The sequence below is a fragment of the Bombina bombina genome, chromosome 3, assembly GCF_027579735.1.
Source record: "Bombina bombina isolate aBomBom1 chromosome 3, aBomBom1.pri, whole genome shotgun sequence".
NCBI classification, from domain to species: Eukaryota; Metazoa; Chordata; class Amphibia; order Anura; family Bombinatoridae; genus Bombina; species Bombina bombina.
In genome coordinates this window covers 711983944-712005432 of record NC_069501.1, presented here as the reverse complement: position 1 = coordinate 712005432, position 21489 = coordinate 711983944, and the positions used below count along the sequence as shown (strand labels likewise).

The window sequence follows — 21489 nt, the reverse complement described above, 5'->3', positions numbered from 1 at the left end:
GAGAATGTCTGCGGACTTACATTTGCAAAGATTCATTCTTCAAGTATAGGTTAGTTAACTTTTTCCTTCCTACCAATGTTGCAAACTTCACATACATTCATAGCAGTGGATACTATTCCAATTGTGACTTCAGAACCATCCAGAAGTACCCAGACAATCTAATTTACCATTTTATTTCCTTACTGATACAATTGGTAAAGCCCATTTACTACAGTGAACACCAATAATATTTTTGCAGTTCCAATTTTCTTTTACTTTTCCTAAACAGTCTTTAAACACTGGAGCTTCCTTCTCTTATAATTCCCTTATCCAGTGTCAGTGGAATTTGTCAAACAACATAACTTTTAATTCATGTTTGTTTCTGGCATACTTAAAGGGACGTGAAACCCACATTTTTTCTTTCATGATTTAGAAAGAGAATGCAATTTTAAATATCTTTCTAATTTACTTCTATTATCTCATTTGTTTTATTCTCGATATTCTTTGCTGAAAAGCATATCTAGATATGCTCAGTAGCTGCTGATTGGTTGCTGCACATAGAAGCCTCGTGTGATTGGCTCACCCATGTGCATTGCTTTTTCTTCAACTAAGGATATCTAAAAAATGAAGCAAAATAAATAATAGAAGTAAATTGTAATGTTGTTTAAATTTGTATTCTCTATCTGAATCATAAAAGAAAGATTTTGGGTTTAGTGGCCCTTTAAAGCTTTTATGTAATGTTTGACAAATAATGGCAGTCTCCCTTTTTCAGAATGTAGGAAGGTAATTGTTTCTGTTTCTTTTTAAACTTTTACTGTAATCCATTCTTATCGCTTTAGTACAAGCAACTCATTAGAACCTGTTTGTGAGTGCATTCCCATTTTTGCAAAGAGGCATAGCCAAACGCAACCTTTTACAATATTTTGCTATAACTGAAAGAGCAGTTCATCTTTCCAAATTCATCAATGTCTTTTTTTCCTTCTAATTTTAAATTGTAATTGCACTTTTATTCTGAATTTGAATATTGCTGTTCAGCCACTTTTTTGGATTTCTACAATGAACATTTTTTTCCTGTTACATACATGTATTATATTCCCAATGCTTTCACAAGAATGGCATGCTGTTTATTTGCATTATGATTTCCTGTTACGGATATGTAGCACTGAAATAGTTTATCAAAACTAATTTGTTTTTAACATGACTATAACATGTCTTCCTGTAAAAAAAATTGCAGTAAACTTGCATCATTAGCAGATTGCTCCATAAATGACCTCACTTTTGTTCTCCACTTAAAAGTAAGACCCACTTCGGTAAGCAGAGTTGTCTTTGTTTCATTATTTACCCCATTTTAAACATGTCTTTAACCTTTTAAAGCCGTTATGCCGTTCCATTCCGTCATAATTAGACTGGGCTTTAAAGCCGTTATGACGGAATGGAACGTCATAACTAACGGCTGTCCTGAAGCCTTCTGTGCTTCAGGGATTTAATCGCGGTCTGGAGGGCGTTCCTAGGATTGTAGGGACGCCCCCCAGATGCGATCCAATAATTGAAATCTCGCGATCGTATGCACGATCGCGTAGTTTCAATTTGTCTACATCGGAACAGTTGTTCCGATGTAGGCACTTTAACCCTGTCACGAAAGGGTTAAGAGCCGTGGTTAAATGTTCTCCAAACCACACATGCTAGACTTTTTAAACTGACAAATATCCAGTAGTTTCTTGTCTCCTGCTGTAAAAGTGGTATCTTTCTGCAATATGTAATGCTCAAGGTTAAAACTGATCTAAGAGTATTCAACTGAGTTCTGTGACTTTTTCTTACTAGATAGATTGTATTTAATATTTACTTAGATGAAAAAACTGAGAATGAAATATATAAAGTGTACAACATATACAATGTTATGTGCCACCAGGAGGGCAATCCTTATTACTCTGACCTCTCATACTTTATCCTTGCAGACTACATGATTAAGGGTGTGTTCGTCTCCTGTTAACCTCTGCAGCTTAACTCTCAATATTCACAATCAGTATGTTTAAACCAGCTGCATATTTACAATTGTGCCAAACTAACAGCAAATAATCATCCTTAAAGGGACATTATACACTCATTTTTTCTTTGCATAAATGTTTTGTAGATTATCTATTTATATAGCCCATAACGTTTTTAGTTTTTTTAAATGTATAGTTTTGCTTATTTTAAAATAACATTGCTCTGATTTTCAGACTCCTAACCAAGCCCCAAAGTTTTAGAAAAATATCGACAGATACCTACTTCAGCTTGCTCCTGTTTGTGTAAAGGGTCTTTTCATATGTGTATTACATGCAGTTCTATGAAAATTGGTGTATACTGTCGCTTTAATTTACTTCCTGACTCAGGGTTAATGCCTTACTCCAGAAGTCTGAGGCCATAAACCCACCAACATGGTTCTTTAAAAGTGAATACAAATCTTGGTAAAAGTGAAAATAAGGTATTAATAAAGAAAAAAAAAAAGTTAATAGAGCACTACTTTTATCAATAATAATAATTAAAAAAATCGGAAGTTTGAAGGTAAAATTCTCATGTATTTGTCTTTATAAATACACTATTATTTTTAAATAAATATCAATAAGTACCAACATTATCACCCAAAAAAAAAATTCAAACCTTGTAGAATCAACCTCAAAACTGATGTGCTGCCACTCAGGGGATGTAATTATGGTCCTTAACAGTGGTTCCAATAGTTTCTGTAGATATGTGGCACCATACACCTGTCATGTGAGAAAACATTTAGTAAATGGAACAAATCGAAAACATGTTATCCATACTTTTTATCTACTATCAAACTAGTTTGCAGACTGTAGTTAAATGTAATACAGTAAGACAGACTACAGTATTCTCAATTCAAGCACATTGTTACCATGAATCATTTTTTTAGGGTTTTCACTGAAGTGATGACAACTCCATTAGAAATTAGGTTTGGCTTTACTTGTTTAGAAGAGAAAGGTATTTTTCTATTGCTAAAGGCACATTAGAACCCTGTGGTTATAAAAGGCTTCTGCTGCTCGCGAAAAAGTGAAAACGCTGTGTGTGTGTATTTGAGACCAACAAAGAATCTCCAAATGCAATGGGTAATTTTAAGAAAAACATCAGATTGACAAACTAATAAACTGTACATCATCGAAAATATGGCAGAAACTAACACATATCTTACGCACTTCCATGTTTAAATAAACATAAACAGAAGTATAAAAAAAAGATTAGTGTAGTAAACTATGCAACTATGGACAGTAACCAAATGTCAACTCAAATTTCAACATGTCTTTGTAGAGCAACAACTTACGTAATATGGTATTTTTTTATATAAAAAGGTACACCAACCAAACACAAAAGAATGATTTTTACTTACAAATAAATCAATTAATTCACTCTCAAAAATTGTAATAAAATATTCAGGCACTCGTGTATATGCTTTATGCCTTCTTGGAGACAGAAACCATCCAACATTTTCAGTGAGCCTCTATATCACATATCCAACCTCATTTTCCATTCAAATATAGCTAAGTAAAACTATTATGAGGGTGAAAAAGGAGGAGGAATTTCAGCCCTAGACATATTATTCAAGCCTAAGTTTTAGACAGTCATCAAAGAAGCTCCTGCAAAATGTTGCCTACTAAGACAACTATATCAACTGATGCAATTTAGTGACAGTACACCTGTGTCAGCTTTGCAAAGTTATTTAACTAGCCTTCCTAGTTACCTTACAGAGAACAGTTACAGCTCTTACTACATCAAGTCTGGAAGAGAGATCTGATAAAGAAATCATGGACACAGCCTGACTCCGATGGGGGACAAAAACAAAACGCCTAAGAAGTTCAGGAAAGCAGAACATCCAGCTCCAAAATGCACCTAGACAAACCCACTATCAAATCACCTTAGAAGTCCACAATGTGAAAGACATTTTAAGCATAGGTTTAAATAGATGATGGGAGGAAAACTTGATTATCCAAATTCAGATATTTGCAAAATGTTAACCCCTCATTTTTCAAAATCAGGCATTCGTTACCCAGTCAAAGGGTAAAAAACAGTCAAAAATTGAGGGAAAAAAATAGCATTGTGGGAAAAGAATTGGAAACTCAAATGGGGTATTTTAGTATTTCATATTTGTATTTTATTGTAGTTTAAGGATACAGCCCTTGAGAAACAATTGGCTGTGTTTTATCTACTTGCATTGAGAAAGGATTGTTTGCAAGACAAAATGAGCATATCTTCGTTTTTTGCTTTTTTTAGTGCCTGCTTCACCACTCAGACGTTCCAGTTATCTATCAGAAATACCAGAGGGTAATAGTAAGGCAATTATTTCTTGCAGTTCTCTCTCATGAAATTAGGGGATATGAGAGAAAGTTAAATGGTACACATTTTTTATGAATAGTTTTAGCCTTACTAGTTGTTTTTAGGAGTACATACACTAAACACTTTTTTTATTTTTTTATTTTTTTTATTTCAAATTATAGCAATAACATTGGATTCTACACAACTATGCTATGTCTTCCCCACTTGGTGGTAGACCAAACCTCTATAAGCTTTAGGTGTCAGCTGTAGACAACACTCTATTACATTAGAAAACACCAACAGACCAAGTTGAATGGCAATAGAGAATTTGTAGCTGGACTGACCCGCAGTTCTAAATACTTAAGAAAAACTGCACACACTCATTCACCTCTTGCCACATTAACATTAACCATGATTTCCCAAATCCCACAAATTTAATAAAGCTTATATAAAGATCTTTAGTAATGATGTAATTATATAAAAAAATATGTTACTTTAAAATCCAATAAATACTTTTCCCAGCTATGAGTAAACAGACAAAAAGTGTGGGATTTAAAAAAAATCTTTTTTCACTGACAACTTCAACATCCGGAAGAAACCGCAAGTGAGGACGCCAACTGTTCACACTCAGAAAACTAGACCACGGAGGTCATACACATCTCCGTCAGACCTGTATCCCAAGCGAATAGCAAGAAAAGGCCAACTTAGATCGGATTTACAACCCAGAAGCGTTGGATCTACACACTAGGCCCCATATTTTGAAGTAGGATCCAAGCCCGGAGTCCATATCAATAGGCCAAAGTGACATTCAGAATTTGCATGATTCAATAAGCACCCAGAGAGTGACATGAACCCAAGTAGCAGCAGAAAGCGCCCGACCAGTACCTGCCTGGTATAAGGACACTCCAGAACTGTCTAAGGTCCAAGAAAAATCGAACCAACGGTTCGATAAGAAGAACTGGAAAAAAATAACTTTGTTAGTCGAAAGTACGCACTTCCGGGGAAGTGCCCATGCAACCACAAAATCGCAAGTAACGGTTCTAGAGAAAGAACTTTCCCAAAACGGAATTATACCAGACATGAGCTTAATATAACAAATCAAACACATCATATCTGGATCAAAATAAAGTAAGGGTTAAAACCCAAGGTGAATGAATACACCAACGGAACCAGCCGATCAGGGGCCCTATTCCCCCAAGCTCAGAACTGGAACCGATACATAAAAGAAAGAAAAACGGAGACGTCAAGGAGATCAGCTTCATCCCTAAACGTCTAACCAGCTTGACATCCCTTTTTTAAGGCCTCGGATCCCTCGGCCCACTAGGACTGGAATCCTCTAGCACCGGCAAAACATGCCTTAAAAGGAAACAGACGTGCCAGCCTATAACGGAAGGCAAAATCATCCCTCGTTGGATCAATAAACAACCCCGAGGTTGGGGCCCATGAAGCCTCAGAGGCCGACGCTTCCCCAGAAGGCCGAACTGAATCAAGCGATCCCACGCCCGATGGACTATCGTGCCGTAACCTCTGGAGGAAACAAGCCACCTTCCGGGAGAAGGAGTAAAGGCCATAGGGCTACCTGCTTGTGTAGCAAAGGAAGGTTCTGGGGCACACGCGTCACGGAACATGGAATCCTCGGAGGTGGATGGCTCAAGGCACTCTAAGGTCCCTGATTCGGGAGAAGAGAGTGCTCTAGAACATAACTGATGGGCATGGATAACCCGGGCCATTTCATATTCACCACAAGATGCATTCTCTGTATCTGTGACACCCGTGTCTAAGAAATCAGAATCCTCCATAATCTTGGGATTACAAAAATGACAAACACTAACTGGTAACCTTTTTCGAAAAAAAGGGGGGTATCAATGGCACTACCGTATGGCGTTATTCGCTATGACTATACCCTCATTTTATTAACCAGCTTGTGTGCTGAAATGCAAATTGGGGTCAGTGGTGCTGTTTATTGGATAAATATTAGAGACAAAAAAAGAAATGGGATGAGTCCCATTCTAGAATACACTTATAGCACTCATGGTAGGCATAGAGTTCAAATAATACTTGAAATTTGAAGTGATAAACAAATGGAATCGCAAGATCTCTAGCGTGAATAAAACATAACTTTTAATTTTTAACACATAAAAAATGGAGTTAAAATTGAGGGATGTGCAATTTAAAAACAATTGCTCGCAATAGGATAATATAGTACAAATATTATGTCTCAAATTGTGATTCAATAGGTTCAAATGAATATAAAATGTGTTATTTATATATGTGAGAAATCTTGGATCTAATAAAATGTTAAATCCAAATCACATAATAAACTTCACTTGTATTGGAAGATAATAACACTTATGAACCTAATAGGTTGTGAGAGTATAATAACTATTTGTACAAATAACTAATATCAATAAGATTAGTTCATTACAAGGAGTTATAGATCAGTATATATATTGCATACTTGAGTATCCTAAAAATTGGCAGTGGTCAATATGTTAATATATACTTGGATGTCACATATCAGTGCGTTTATGCATACTTGGGTATTCCAGAATTGCCTAACAATAAGGGCCCTTTTAATGCTGGTAGCTAAGTTTGTGGGTTCATTCCACTACACTCTTCACTGCGTGAGAACACAATTATACTTAGGTATCAGATATCAGTGTGATTAGTGCATACTGTGATATTTCAGCATTTTCCCAAGGAATCAAGTTATTAGTGAGGCTGACAGCTAAATTGTATCAAATATCAATGGATTTTGTGCATACTGTGGTATTTATAGCTTGCCTCACAATAAGGTCACCTGTGATGCTAGTAGCTCAATTAGTGGATTGATTCCACTCCACCATTCCAGTACTGAAACCAATTTTACACTTGGGTATCAAATGTCGGTGTGATTAGTACCGTTTGTAATGTTTCAGTATTCTCTAGTCATTCTAGTTATTTGTAAGACTAGTAGCTGAATTTGCTAATAATTTCTACAATCGGTAGAGTTAGCTGGATAATACCCCAATTGGCTGGTATTATATGTGGTTACTCCAACACAGATTTAATCATATTTATCTTGGCCCATATATACCATTCTTATATAAATAGTTTTAACACATACTCTGTCAATACTAGGAAGGGTTAATAATTCCCTAGATTGTTAGATGAGTTTGTCAATAATGGATTACTAAATCCTGCATGAGAGTAAGTGTCATTTATAAGAATATAATATTAGTGCGCAGAGTAAATTGTGCAGCCCTTATACATTTGCGTAAGGATGTTTAGTGCAGTTCTAATTAAATAAAGACAATTAAAGGTCTCAACATAGCTGTCGATTTATTCGACTTAATAAATCTTATCCGGCAGCAGTTAAGACCTGTGTTAGACACCGCCACAGTGTGTGGTTAGAAGTTCACTTGTATCCTTAGATTAACTGCAAGATTTAAGCAGCAACACCACCGCAGCAGTGTGTGGTTACAGGTTCGCTTGAGTTATTAAATTAGCTGCAAAGTTTTAGCCAGCTGCATCTAAAAACAATGTTAGCTGCACGCACACCAGACAATAAACACTTAATATGGCTAATTACAACACCAGTCTTAAATCTGTATGAGCCGATATATTCCCTGGCCCTTACATTAACCCCTAAAGTATATTCAGGTGTAAAAGTGTCCTTGAGCCTTGGGGCCGTTATTGCATAGTATGCCAGTCTTAGAGTGAAGTAAATTAGCTAAGGTAGTAGACCCAACGTATATTGTTAACTCGTGTGACCGCAAGTTATATAAAGCTATTATTGCCACAATAATATCAAATAGTGTCCTATACTGATCATGGATACCATCTGAGGTATCCGGTAGGATTGAACTAAATCAAAAGAATCCTAAATTGAGCAAGCCCTAACATACACAGGAGATCCCTGACTCCTCACCAGTGCCCTAACATGTTTCGCCGTTCTCACGGCTTTCTCAAAGGGGGGGGGGGGGGGGGGGGTGCGCGCGTCGCGCTTGGATTGGCTTTTTATGTGTGAGGAAGCTGGAGACACCCTCCCACATCTGTGACGTCAAATGGTCATGTGACTTGAGCCGGTAGAGGTTGTAAACAGATGCTACGTTTTTCCAAGTATGGATTTTTGTCTCTTAACTACACGAAAATCAGAGTAAGACCATGAACATAATTATTATTTGGTTATTGGATCATGCACATGTATTGCCCCAATTCTTATGCAAATACTAGATCACACATAAAAAGCCAATCCAAGCGCGACGCGCGCACACACCCCCCTTTGAGAAAGCCGTGAGAACGGCGAAACATGTTAGGGCACTGGTGAGGAGTCAGGGAGCTCCTGTGTATGTTAGGGCTTGCTCAATTTAGGATTCTTTTGATTTAGTTCAATCCTACCGGATACCTCAGATGGTATCCATGATCAGTATAGGACACTATTTGATATTAATGTGGCAATAATAGCTTTATATAACTTGCGGTCACACGAGTTAACAATATACGTTGGGTCTACTACCTTAGCTAATTTACTTCACTCTAAGACTGGCATACTATGCAATAACGGCCCCAAGGCTCAAGGACACTTTTACACCTGAATATACTTTAGGGGTTAATGTAAGGGCCAGGGAATATATCGGCTCATACAGATTTAAGACTGGTGTTGTAATTAGCCATACTAAGTGTTTATTGTCTGGTGTGCGTGCAGCTAACATTGTTTTTAGATGCAGCTGGCTAAAACTTTGCAGCTAATTTAATAACTCAAGCGAACCTGTAACCACACACTGCTGTGGTGGTGTTGCTGCTTAAATCTTGCAGTTAATCTAAGGATACAAGTGAACTTCTAACCACACACTGTGGCGGTGTCTAACTCAGGTCTTAACTGCTGCCGGATAAGATTTATTAAGTCGAATAAATCGACTAGGCATATATAGAATGACAGCTATGTTGAGACCTTTAATTGTCTTTATTTAATTAGAACTGCACTAAACATCCTTACGCAAATGTATAAGGGCTGCACAATTTACTCTGCGCACTAATATTATATTCTTATAAATGACACTTACTCTCATGCAGGATTTAGTAATCCATTATTGACAAACTCAGATTCTAACAATCTAGGGAATTATTAACCCTTCCTAGTATTGACAGAGTATGTGTTAAAACTATTTATATAAGAATGGTATATATGGGCCAAGATAAATATGATTAAATCTGTGTTGGAGTAAACACATATAATACCAGCCAATTGGGGTATTATCCAGCTAACTCTACCGATTGTAGAAATTATTAGCAAATTCAGCTACTAGTCTTACAAATAACTAGAATGACTAGAGAATACTGAAACATTACAAACGGTACTAATCACACCGACATTTGATACCCAAGTGTAAAATTGGTTTCAGTACTGGAACGGTGGAGTGGAATCAATCCACTAATTCAGCTACTAGCATCACAGGTGACCTTATTGTGAGGCAAGCTATAAATACCACAGTATGCACAAAATCCATTGATATTTGATACAATTTAGCTGTCAGCCTCACTAATAACTTGATTCCTTGGGAAAATGCTGAAATATCACAGTATGCACTAATCACACTGATATCTGATACCTAAGTATAATTGTGTTCTCACGCAGTGAAGAGTGTAGTGGAATGAACCCACAAACTTAGCTACCAGCATTAAAAGGGCCCTTATTGTTAGGCAATTCTGGAATACCCAAGTATGCATAAACGCACTGATATGTGACATCCAAGTATATATTAACATATTGACCACTGCCAATTTTTAGGATACTCAAGTATGCAATATATATATACTGATCTATAACTCCTTGTAATGAACTAATATTATTGATATTAGTTATTTGTACAAATAGTTATTATACTCTCACAACCTATTAGGTTCATAAGTGTTATTATCTTCCAATACAAGTGAAGTTTATTATGTGATTGGGATTTAACATTTTATTAGATCCAAGATTTCTCACATATATAAATAACACATTTTATATTCATTTGAACCTATTGAATCACAATTTGAGACATAATATTTGTACTATATTATCCTATTGCGAGCAATTGTTTTTAAATTGCACATCCCTCAATTTTAACTCCATTTTTTATGTGTTAAAAATTAAAATTTATGTTTTATTTACGCTAGAGATCTTGCGATTCCATTTGTTGATCACTTCAAATTTCAAGTATTATTTGAACTCTTTGCCTACCATGAGTGCTATAAGTGTATTCTAGAATGGGACTCATCCCATTTCTTTTTTTGTCACTAACTGGTACCCTATTTACACCCCCAATGGCTGGGGCACTCATCACCTCCTGAGAACCAGACAACCCACGAGCAGACGCTCTCTGTTGCCACACAGTCAGCATACGGAAGTGGAAAACAACGTAACCGCAGCCGGTAACGAGGTACACCATGCCAGACACAAAAGGGCGCGCAATCTCAAGAGATAGCACCATTGATGATAAGGCCATTATGTTCCGAAAAGCCATGAGCCTAAGTATTAGTACACATCAGCAGATAGAACCATATAACAAACATGATTAAAGTCCCCCCTGTTCAAAAATCCCCCTCAGTAAATATTAGCCCATGATTCCTATTTAAGATAAAAGGAGTCTCACTGGGACCCTACCTTCTCTCGTTAAAATCACATTCACATAATGAAATAAAATGAAACTATCTTTCCGGAATCAACGCTGTGGAACAGGAACACGGCCCTTCAAGTGTGACAGATAGTAGCCTCGCATCTGACATGGACTTGAGTGAATAAAGGCAGGCAGTGAAACTCGTCAAAGCTAATTGCCAAAGAGCTGTTAATATGAGTCGGGATGGTTTCGCAGAAAGACTCTCCCTGCATCTCTGGGCTCTAACCTTTATCCATGCTCTCACTGAGAGGCTAACAGGATTTCTTAAAACTCCAGTCCCATTTCGAAGAGTACAACCCTCCATAAGAGACTATCTCGAACTTCTGACACTACTCTGCCAACCTGCTGTGATGAAAGGTAAAGAATGACTGGGGGATGAGGGAAGTGGGGGAGGTATTTGAAGCCTTTGACTGGGGTGTCTCTGCCTCCTCCTGGTGGCCAGGTTCTGAATTCCCAAAAGTAATGAATGCAGCTGTGGTCTCTTCCCGTTTAAGAAGAAAATTGAATGCTCTATCTGAATCATTAAAGAAAAAATGTGGGTCTACTATCCCTTCCAAAAATGTTTTCCATTGCCGAGTGTAATGACAAGAATTTCACTAACATTTATAACCAGTTCACATATTATCTAGTGTAAATTAATATCAGTCTTATAAACAAGGGTTTTAATTGTGTAATTATACATTTCAACTACATACTTTTCTGTTTTACAGGACAACAGCTACAACTCCTCCGGATTTCTATGGTAAATTATGACACAAACTCATAATAAAATGAAAGAATGCCTAATAATTAAAGGAACATGATACACTTTTAGACTGCACTACAAATGTGTACAATATAATTTCTCTATGTTCTTAACCTTTTACTTTAATTTAAAATTAAAACTTTCATTATTCAGATAAAGCATGCAATTTTAAGCAACTTTCCAATTTACTCCAATGATCAATTTGTCTTCGTTCTCTTGGTATCTTTATTTGAAGAAGCTGAAATGTAAGCTTAGGAGCCGGACCATTTTTTGTCCAGCACCCTGGGTAGTGCTTGCTGATTGGTGGCTACATTTAGACACCAATCAGCAAGCGCTATCCAGGTGCTGAACCAAAAATGGGCCGGCTCCTAATCTTACATTCTTGGTTTTTCAAATAAAGATACCAAGAGAATGAAGAAAAATTGTTGTATTTGAAAGTATTTACAGCTAGAGCGTGTTGGTTCATGTGTGCCATATACATAGCATTGTGCTCACTCCAGTGGAGTTATTTATAAGTCAGCACTAATTGGCTAGAATGCAAGAATGTCAAAATAACTTAAATAAAGGGGCAGTCTGCAGAGGCTTAGACATAATGTAATCACAGAGGTAAAAAGTATATTATTAATATAACCGTTTTGGTTATGCAAAACTGGGGAATGGGTAATAAAGGTATTCTCTATCTTTAAAAAAAATAAAAAAATCAAGTAGACTTTCCATTTAAAGGGCTTTTATAGTGCTAAAATGACATGCTCTAATTTGTTATTTTATCACCACGGAATCTGCAAAGCTATGTGCTTAACCTCCGCAAAGGGGTTAAACACATAGTTAAACTACCATTTGGGACCTGCAGAGCAACCGTTGCAGGGTTAAACACATAGGTTTACCTTGTCACTAGTGATAAAATAAAATGTTTTTAAGGAATTGGAGCATGTCATTTTATCACTTATGATGGCACTTGTGACATTTTCCACACAAAAATATGTTTAACTAAAATATTGAACTTCTGCTCATTCATATACATAATATATGGGGGGGGGGCCTTCATGGATTCTTGCACCGGGGCCCTGAGGTTTCTAGTTACGCCTCTGCCACAGACTGAAAAACAATGCATATTTGCTAATAAAATCACAGTTTAAATGTTTGTAAAGCATTTAATCTACATTTAAAACGTCTGCAAAGTAGCATTTAATTGTTGATATAAAATGTGTATATATAATGTGCTTTATGTACATTTGACTCTTTACACTAAAGTGGATAGCAAGTAGACTCAGAAGATAAAGAATTTAATGAAATCAATATTTACACACTGTATATCATCTATATGGAAGGATTTAAGATACACACCTTAAAGCAAAATGTCATAATTTTACTAGCCAAGCTGTTCCCTCTAAATAGTGTCTGCATGGAGTCTGCCAGTTCAACTTCCTTAGAAAACATGTTCCACAGTAGCTGATACAGCAGATGTCTGGAATCAAAGAGAGTCACAAGGACACGAGCAAGCTCATCCTAAAAACAATGAAACAAAGAGCACAATGACTACAAATTAAGCATATTGTAAGCAAGTATGTTTTATCCTTATTTTGCTATTAAAACCAATATTAAAAAGAATAATAATGTACACAACATTAAAGGGACAGTCAAATAAAAAAATGTTATTGTTTAAAAAGATGATCCCTTTATTACCAATTCCCCAGTTTTGCACAGAAAACGGTTATATTAATACACTTTTTACATGGAAGAGCGGCGTTCCTGGCAGCATCTGCGGGCTTGGCGAGGTAACCGGTTTCAGTATAGTCCTTCCATGGTGAGCCAACGGAGTGCCGTAGCAGTGGCGAAACCCAGCCACTATATGGATACAGAACAGGAAAAAAGTGCAGGCACTGCTGGAGATTCCTTAAAACAATGATACTTTATTTGAACAAAGTTTAAAAAGTAAACAGCTACATCCGCTGTAAAGCGTACTCATGTAGAAAAGGTACAAAAAGGTAAAGTACAAGGCTGGGGTATAAAGACACGAAAAATGTCTGATTAGTTTCGAGTCCTCTCAGGACTCTTATTCATAGACATGAAAAGGAGAACGTGGGGCATGCATTTAAAGGGAAAACTAAGTGTGAACATCAGCTGGTTCCTATTCAAATTAATTAGGGAACCAGTGAAAGTTAACCCCTAAAAGTGCATGTCGCTCTTAATCCTTAACAGAAAGATTAAAACCAAATAATGAACATCTCAGATTAATGTTTTTTAATTAACCAATAGATAATCTCATTTATAAATATGTTGTAGGATGGGAGCATTTGGAGCACACTGAATTCAGGACTCGAAACTAGTCAGACATTTTTCGTGTCTTTATACCCCAGCCTTGTACTTTACCTTTTTGTACCTTTTCTACATGAGTACTCTTTACAGCGGATGTAGCTGTTTACTTTTTAAACTTTGTTCAAATAAAGTATCATTGTTTTAAGGAATCTCCAGCAGTGCCTGCACTTTTTTCCTGTTCTGTAATACACTTTTTACCTCTGTGATTACCTTGTATCTAAGCATCTTCTGACAGCTCCTGACATGACTTTTTATTATCTCTTGACTTGCATTTAAGACAATTACTGCTGTGTTGTGCATAACCCACTGGCGTGAGCACAATGCTATCTATATGGCTCACATGAACTAGCACTTCTCTGTTGTGAAAAGCTAATAAAAAAGCATGTGATCAGGGGGCCGTCTTTAGTGGCTTAGAAACAGACGGAAATTTAGAGGTTTAAATGTTATTACGTATATTAATAACACAATGATGGTTGTGCAAAGCTGGTGAAGGGGTAGTAAAGGCATTATCTATCTTTTTAAATAATAACAATTTTTGTGTTGACTGTCCCTTTAATCTGAGCACATAAAACGTATAGCAAAGGTAGTTTGCATTATCATATGCTCATAAAGTGAGCGTTTTTAACTGAGGCAATAAGAAATTTAATAGCATTACACACAAACCTCAGTGTCCTATAGGGACATTATACACTGGATTTTTCTTTGCATAAATATTTTGTAGATGATCCATTTATATAGCCCATACAGTGTTTTGTTTTTTAAATGGACAGTTTTGCTAATTTTTAAATAACAGTGATCTAATTTCCAGACTCCTAACCAAGCCCCAAAGTGTTAGGAGAATACTGACGAATACCTACTCCAGCTTGCTTCTGTTTGTGTAAAGGGTCTTTTCATATGCAAAGGAAGGGGGAGGGTGTCTGATATTTCACACTTAAAGTGCATGTTCTAGCTACCTTTTATAACAGAGCCAAACTGGGAGCTTTTAAGTGAGTTTTTAAACGGTTTTATACTGGATTTTTATATCAGTATATGTGAATATTATTCTTTATAGTGGTGTCTATTACATGCAGTTATATGAAAATTGGTTTATACTGTCCCTTTAATGACCTGCCTATTGACATGTCTCAAATCCATTTACAATTACTGCAATATCTGCTGTTTTCTAGTACCTTTTCCACACTTTGTAATACTCTCCCATCCATCCCCTTCGCTCTGCCCAAGGCCTACTTCTTTCCTCCTGCACATTCCCTTCTACAGGACTTCTTCAGTGGCCCTCCTTGCCTTGCTGCACAGGACTAACCCCTTGCTTTCAAAGTTTCAAGAGCTTTATTAAAGACTCTACAGTTCAGGGATGCATACAATCTACGCTAACCTTTCTTTCCCTAGTTCTGCTCCTTCAGTCATCAGCACCATTTATACTGCTTAGCATATAAGCTCACAAGCCCAGCTGTCCTGTCAATCACCTTCATGTAAAAGTAAGCAACGCATAGGCATCATGGCCCTTTACCTATTCATCTGGTCAATTAATGCCTCTTATAAAAGTTATTGTATGCTGCACCTATGTTTTTAGTGCTATTCTATCTATTCTAATCTATTGGTGCTCAACAAATAAATGATAATATTCAGTTACCAGTCAATAAAACAAATGTATTTTCTAACTACAAATCATATAATGCCATGGAAATCCTAAGAAACAATACAGACTTACTTCCACTATTCTTTTAAACTAAAGGGAAATGGTAAGTAGAAAAAAGAACTGTTCTATTTCTTTAGAACAGTTGATTTAGTGACCACCAAGTCAACATCTTGTGACAAACTCAAAATTGAATCCCACATGTATGTTTCACTAAAGCAACTAAACATACACTGCAATAAGATATTATTATTTCTGTTTGCTTCCGAATATGGCAGAAGGCGGCCACCCGTGCCGTTCGGCTCTTTTCAGAGACGCATTTATTCACAACACACTAAGATCTTGATTTGCACAGATATTAGTGTGTTGCACTTTCACAAGAATAAATGTGACTCCAAAAACAGCCGAAAAGCACAAGCAGCCACCTTCTTGCACATTCAGATGATAATGAAGCAAGAATCAAATGCACACCTCTAGGGTACCCTTATCATAATTAGGAATGGTGAAATAACTTTGCAACATTCTGCAGTAATCGTTTAGATCTGAGAAAATGCTTATTTACATATGTCTATTACTGGCAGCAATAAATAAACTAAGAATATGGATCGCAAGATGCTTTTCAATGGGTGTATCCCTAAATTACCTATAATTTGCAAAACCACGAAAACTATGCTAACAAAATGACAAATGCTTTTAATATATTAAGACATTTTCAGATATTTTTGTATACAGAGATTCTGCAATGAAGTGGATAAGGGCCATATGCAATGCATAAAAAATAAATGCACTTTTAACGTCCCTATAATTGAAATACCACAGAAAAAGCTGCTAAACTACAAACCAAAGGAAAAAGGAAATTAGATTATGATTAGATATGCAAAATATGCATTGATTTAATTTTGAGAAATGGAGGATTTTAATTTCAGTTTTTTTTATCTCCCCCCATAATTTTAATGAATTTTGGTTTAACCATGAAAATAGCTTTTCCAATGCAGCAACCAGAAATCTATCTCCTACTGATGAGTTCCAAAAAGAAGGAAACAGGCTTGTATAGTGAATGATTTCTGTTTTGCTGTCATAATCCTGTTTAAAAGGATCGCTGTGTCAAAACAGTATTTTTGAAGCAAAAAAAAACTGAGAATTTGCATATCTAATTTGCATATCTTACCCACAATTCTCTTGTGCATTGGAAACATTGTATATTAAGAATTTCTGGGGAAAAGCAAGCGGGGATACTTGCCTAGATGTACTAATTTCCTATGCAAATATTTACATTGATTTAATTTTGAGACATGGAGGATTTTAATTTAAGTTTTTTAAATTAATAATTTTAATGAATTTTATATATATATATATATATATATATATATATATATATATATATATATATATATATATATATATATATATATATATAACATAATTTATGTAAGAACTTACCTGATAAATTCATTTCTTTCATATTAGCAAGAGTCCATGAGCTAGTGACGTATGGGATATACATTCCTACCAGGAGGGGCAAAGTTTCCCAAACCTCAAAATGCCTATAAATACACCCCTCACCACACCCACAATTCAGTTTAACGAATAGCCAAGAAGTGGGGTGATAAGAAAAAAGTGCGAAAGCATATAAAATAAGGAATTGGAATAATTGTGCTTTATACAAAAAAATCATAACCACCCCAAAAAAAGGGCGGGCCTCATGGACTCTTGCTAATATGAAAGAAATGAATTTATCAGGTAAGTTCTTACATAAATTATGTTTTCTTTCATGTAATTAGCAAGAGTCCATGAGCTAGTGACGTATGGGATAATGATTACCCAAGATGTGGATCTTTCCACACAAGAGTCACTAGAGAGGGAGGGATAAAATAAAGACAGCCAATTCCTGCTGAAAATAATCCACACCCAAAATAAAGTTTAACGAAAAACATAAGCAGAAGATTCAAACTGAAACCGCTGCCTGAAGTACTTTTCTACCAAAAACTGCTTCAGAAGAAGAAAATACATCAAAATGGTAGAATTTAGTAAAAGTATGCAAAGAGGACCAAGTTGCTGCTTTGCAAATCTGATCAACCGAAGCTTCATTCCTAAACGCCCAGGAAGTAGAAACTGACCTAGTAGAATGAGCTGTAATTCTCTGAGGCGGAGTTTTACCCGACTCAACATAGGCAAGATGAATTAAAGATTTCAACCAAGATGCCAAAGAAATGGCAGAAGCTTTCTGGCCTTTTCTAGAACCGGAAAAGATAACAAATAGACTAGAAGTCTTTCTGAAAGATTTAGTAGCTTCAACATAATATTTCAAAGCTCTAACAACATCCAAAGAATGCAACGATTTCTCCTTAGAATTCTTAGGATTAGGACATAATGAAGGAACCACAATTTCTCTACTAATGTTGTTGGAATTCACAACTTTAGGTAAAAATTCAAAAGAAGTTCGCAACACCGCCTTATCCTGATGAAAAATCAGAAAAGGAGACTCACAAGAAAGAGCAGATAATTCAGAAACTCTTCTGGCAGAAGAGATGGCCAAAAGGAACAAAACTTTCCAAGAAAGTAATTTAATGTCCAATGAATGCATAGGTTCAAACGGAGGAGCTTGAAGAGCCCCCAGAACCAAATTCAAACTCCAAGGAGGAGAAATTGACTTAATGACAGGTTTTATACGAACCAAAGCTTGTACAAAACAATGAATATCAGGAAGAATAGCAATCTTTCTATGAAAAAGAACAGAAAGAGCAGAGATTTGTCCTTTCAAGGAACTTGCGGACAAACCTTTATCTAAACCATCCTGAAGAAACTGTAAAATTCTCGGAATTCTAAAAGAATGCCAAGAAAAATGATGAGAAATACACCAAGAAATATAAGTCTTCCAGACTCTATAATATATCTCTCTAGATACAGATTTACGAGCCTGTAACATAGTATTAATCACAGCGTCAGAGAAACCTCTCTGACGAAGAATCAGGCGTTCAATCTCCATACCTTTAAATTTAAGGATTTCAGATCCTGATGGAAAAAAGGACCTTGTGACAGAAGGTCTGGTCTTAACGGAAGAGTCCACGGTTGGCAAGAGGCCATCCGGACAAGATCCGCATACCAAAACCTGTGAGGCCAAGCCGGAGCTACCAGCAGAACGAGCATTCCTTCAGAATCTTGGAGATTACTCTTGGAAGAAGAACTAGAGGCGGAAAGATATAGGCAGGATGATACTTCCAAGGAAGTGATAATGCATCCACTGCCTCCGCCTGAGGATCCCGGGATCTGGACAGATACCTGGGAAGTTTCTTGTTTAGATGGGACGCCATCAAATCTATTTCTGGAAGTTCCCACATTTGAACGATCTGAAGAAATACCTCTGGGTGAAGAGACCATTCGCCCGGATGCAACGTTTGGCGACTGAGATAATCCGCTTCCCAATTGTCTACACCTGGGATATGAACCGCAGAGATTAGACAGGAGCTGGATTCCGCCCAAACCAAAATTCGAGATACTTCTTTCATAGCCAGAGGACTGTGAGTTCCTCCTTGATGATTGATGTATGCCACAGTTGTGACATTGTCTGTCTGAAAACAAATGAACGATTCTCTCTTCAGAAGAGGCCAAAACTGAAGAGCTCTGAAAATTGCACGGAGTTCCAAAATATTGATCGGTAATCTCACCTCCTGAGATTCCCAAACTCCTTGTGCCGTCAGAGATCCCCACACAGCTCCCCAACCTGTGAGACTTGCATCTGTTGAAATTACAGTCCAGGTCGGAAGCACAAAAGAAGCCCCCTGAATTAAACGATGGTGATCTGTCCACCACGTTAGAGAGTGTCGAACAATCTGTTTTAAAGATATTAATTGAGATATCTTTGTGTAATCCTTGCACCATTGATTCAGCATACAAAGCTAAAGAGGTCGCATGTGAAAACGAGCAAAGGGGATCGCGTCCGATGCAGCAGTCATAAGACCTAGAATTTCCATGCATAAGGCTACCGAAGGGAATGATTGTGACTGAAGGTTTCGACAAGCTGCCATCAGTTTTAGACGCCTCTTGTCTGTTAAAGACAGAGTCATGGACACTGAATCTATTTGGAAACCCAGAAAGGTTACCCTTGTCTGAGGAATCAATGAACTTTTTGGTAAATTGATCCTCCAACCATGATCTTGAAGAAACAACACAAGTCGATTCGTATGAAATTCTGCTAAATGTAAAGACTGAGCAAGTACCAAGATATCGTCCAAATAAGGAAATACCACAATACCCTGTTCTCTGATTACAGACAGAAGGGCACCGAGAACCTTTGTAAAAATTCTTGGAGCTGTAGCAAGGCCAAACGGCAGGGCCACAAACTGGTAATGCTTGTCCAGAAAAGAGAATCTCAGGAACCGATAATGATCCGGATGAATCGGAATATGCAGATATGCATCCTGTAAATCTATTGTGGACATATAATTCCCTTGCTGAACAAAAGGCAAGATAGTCCTTACAGTTACCATCTTGAACGTTGGTATCCTTACATAACGATTCAATATTTTTAGATCCAGAACTGGTCTGAAGGAATTCTCCTTCTTTGGTACAATGAAGAGATTTGAATAAAACCCCATCCCCTGTTCCGGAACTGGAACTGGCATAATTACTCCAGTCAACTCTAGATCTGAAACACAATTCAGAAATGCTTGAGCTTTTACTGGATTTACTGGGACACGGGAAAGAAAAAATCTCTTTGCAGGAGGTCTCATCTTGAAACCAATTCTGTACCCTTCTGAAACAATGTTCTGAATCCAAAGATTGTGAACAGAATTGATCCAAATTTCTTTGAAAAAACGTAACCTGCCCCCTACCAGCTGAGCTGGAATGAGGGCCGCACCTTCATGTGGACTTAGAAGCAGGCTTTGCCTTTCTGGCTGGCTTGGATTTATTCCAGATTGGAGATGGTTTCCAAACTGAAACTGCTCCTGAGGATGAAGGATCAGGTTTTTGTTCTTTGTTGAAACGAAAGGAACGAAAACGATTATTAGCTCTGCTTTTACCCTTAGATTTTTTATCCTGTGGTAAAAAAGTTCCTTTCCCACCAGTAACAGTTGAAATAATAGAATCCAACTGAGAACCAAATAATTTGTTACCCTGGAAAGAAATGGAAAGTAGAGTTGATTTAGAAGCCATATCAGCATTCCAAGTCTTAAGCCATAAAGCTCTTCTAGCTAAAATAGCTAGAGACATAAACCTGACATCAACCCTGATAATATCAAAGATGGCATCACAGATAAAATTATTAGCATACTGAAGAAGAATAATAATATCATGAGAATCATGATGTGTTACTTGTTGCGCTAAGGTTTCCAACCAAAAAGTTGAAGCTGCAGCAACATCAGCCAAAGATATAGCAGGTCTAAGAAGATTACCTGAACACAGATAAGCTTTTCTTAGAAAGGATTCAATTTTCCTATCTAAAGGATCCTTAAACGAAGTACCATCTGACGTAGGAATAGTAGTACGTTTAGCAAGGGTAGAAATAGCCCCATCAACTTTAGGGATTTTGTCCCAAAATTCTAATCTGTCAGACGGCACAGGATATAATTGCTTAAAACGTTTAGAAGGAGTAAATGAATTACCCAATTTATCCCATTCTTTGGAAATTACTGCAGAAATAGCATTAGGAACAGGAAAAACTTCTGGAATAACCACAGGAGATTTAAATACCTTATCCAAACGTTTAGAATTAGTATCAAGAGGACCAGAATCCTCTATTTCTAAAGCAATTAGAACTTCTTTAAGTAAAGAACGAATAAATTCCATTTTAAATAAATATGAAGATTTATCAGCATCAACCTCTGAGACAGAATCCTCTGAACCAGAAGAGTCATCAGAATCAGAATGAT

At 36.8% G+C, this 21489-nt stretch overlaps 1 protein-coding gene across 7 annotated transcripts in view; it reads right to left on the bottom strand.

Moving 5' to 3' along the window:
- Positions 1–21489, bottom strand: part of NF1 (neurofibromin 1) — a 1508106-nt gene that overhangs the window by 626144 nt on the left and 860473 nt on the right. For all 7 annotated transcript variants that reach the window (XM_053707520.1, XM_053707522.1, XM_053707523.1 and 4 more), the window contains exons 27-28: positions 13015–13176; positions 2620–2723 (exon numbers count right to left, since the gene is read on the bottom strand). In XM_053707520.1, the coding sequence (XP_053563495.1) occupies positions 2620–2723; positions 13015–13176 (266 nt within the window). The remainder of the gene's footprint in view (positions 1–2619; positions 2724–13014; positions 13177–21489) is intronic.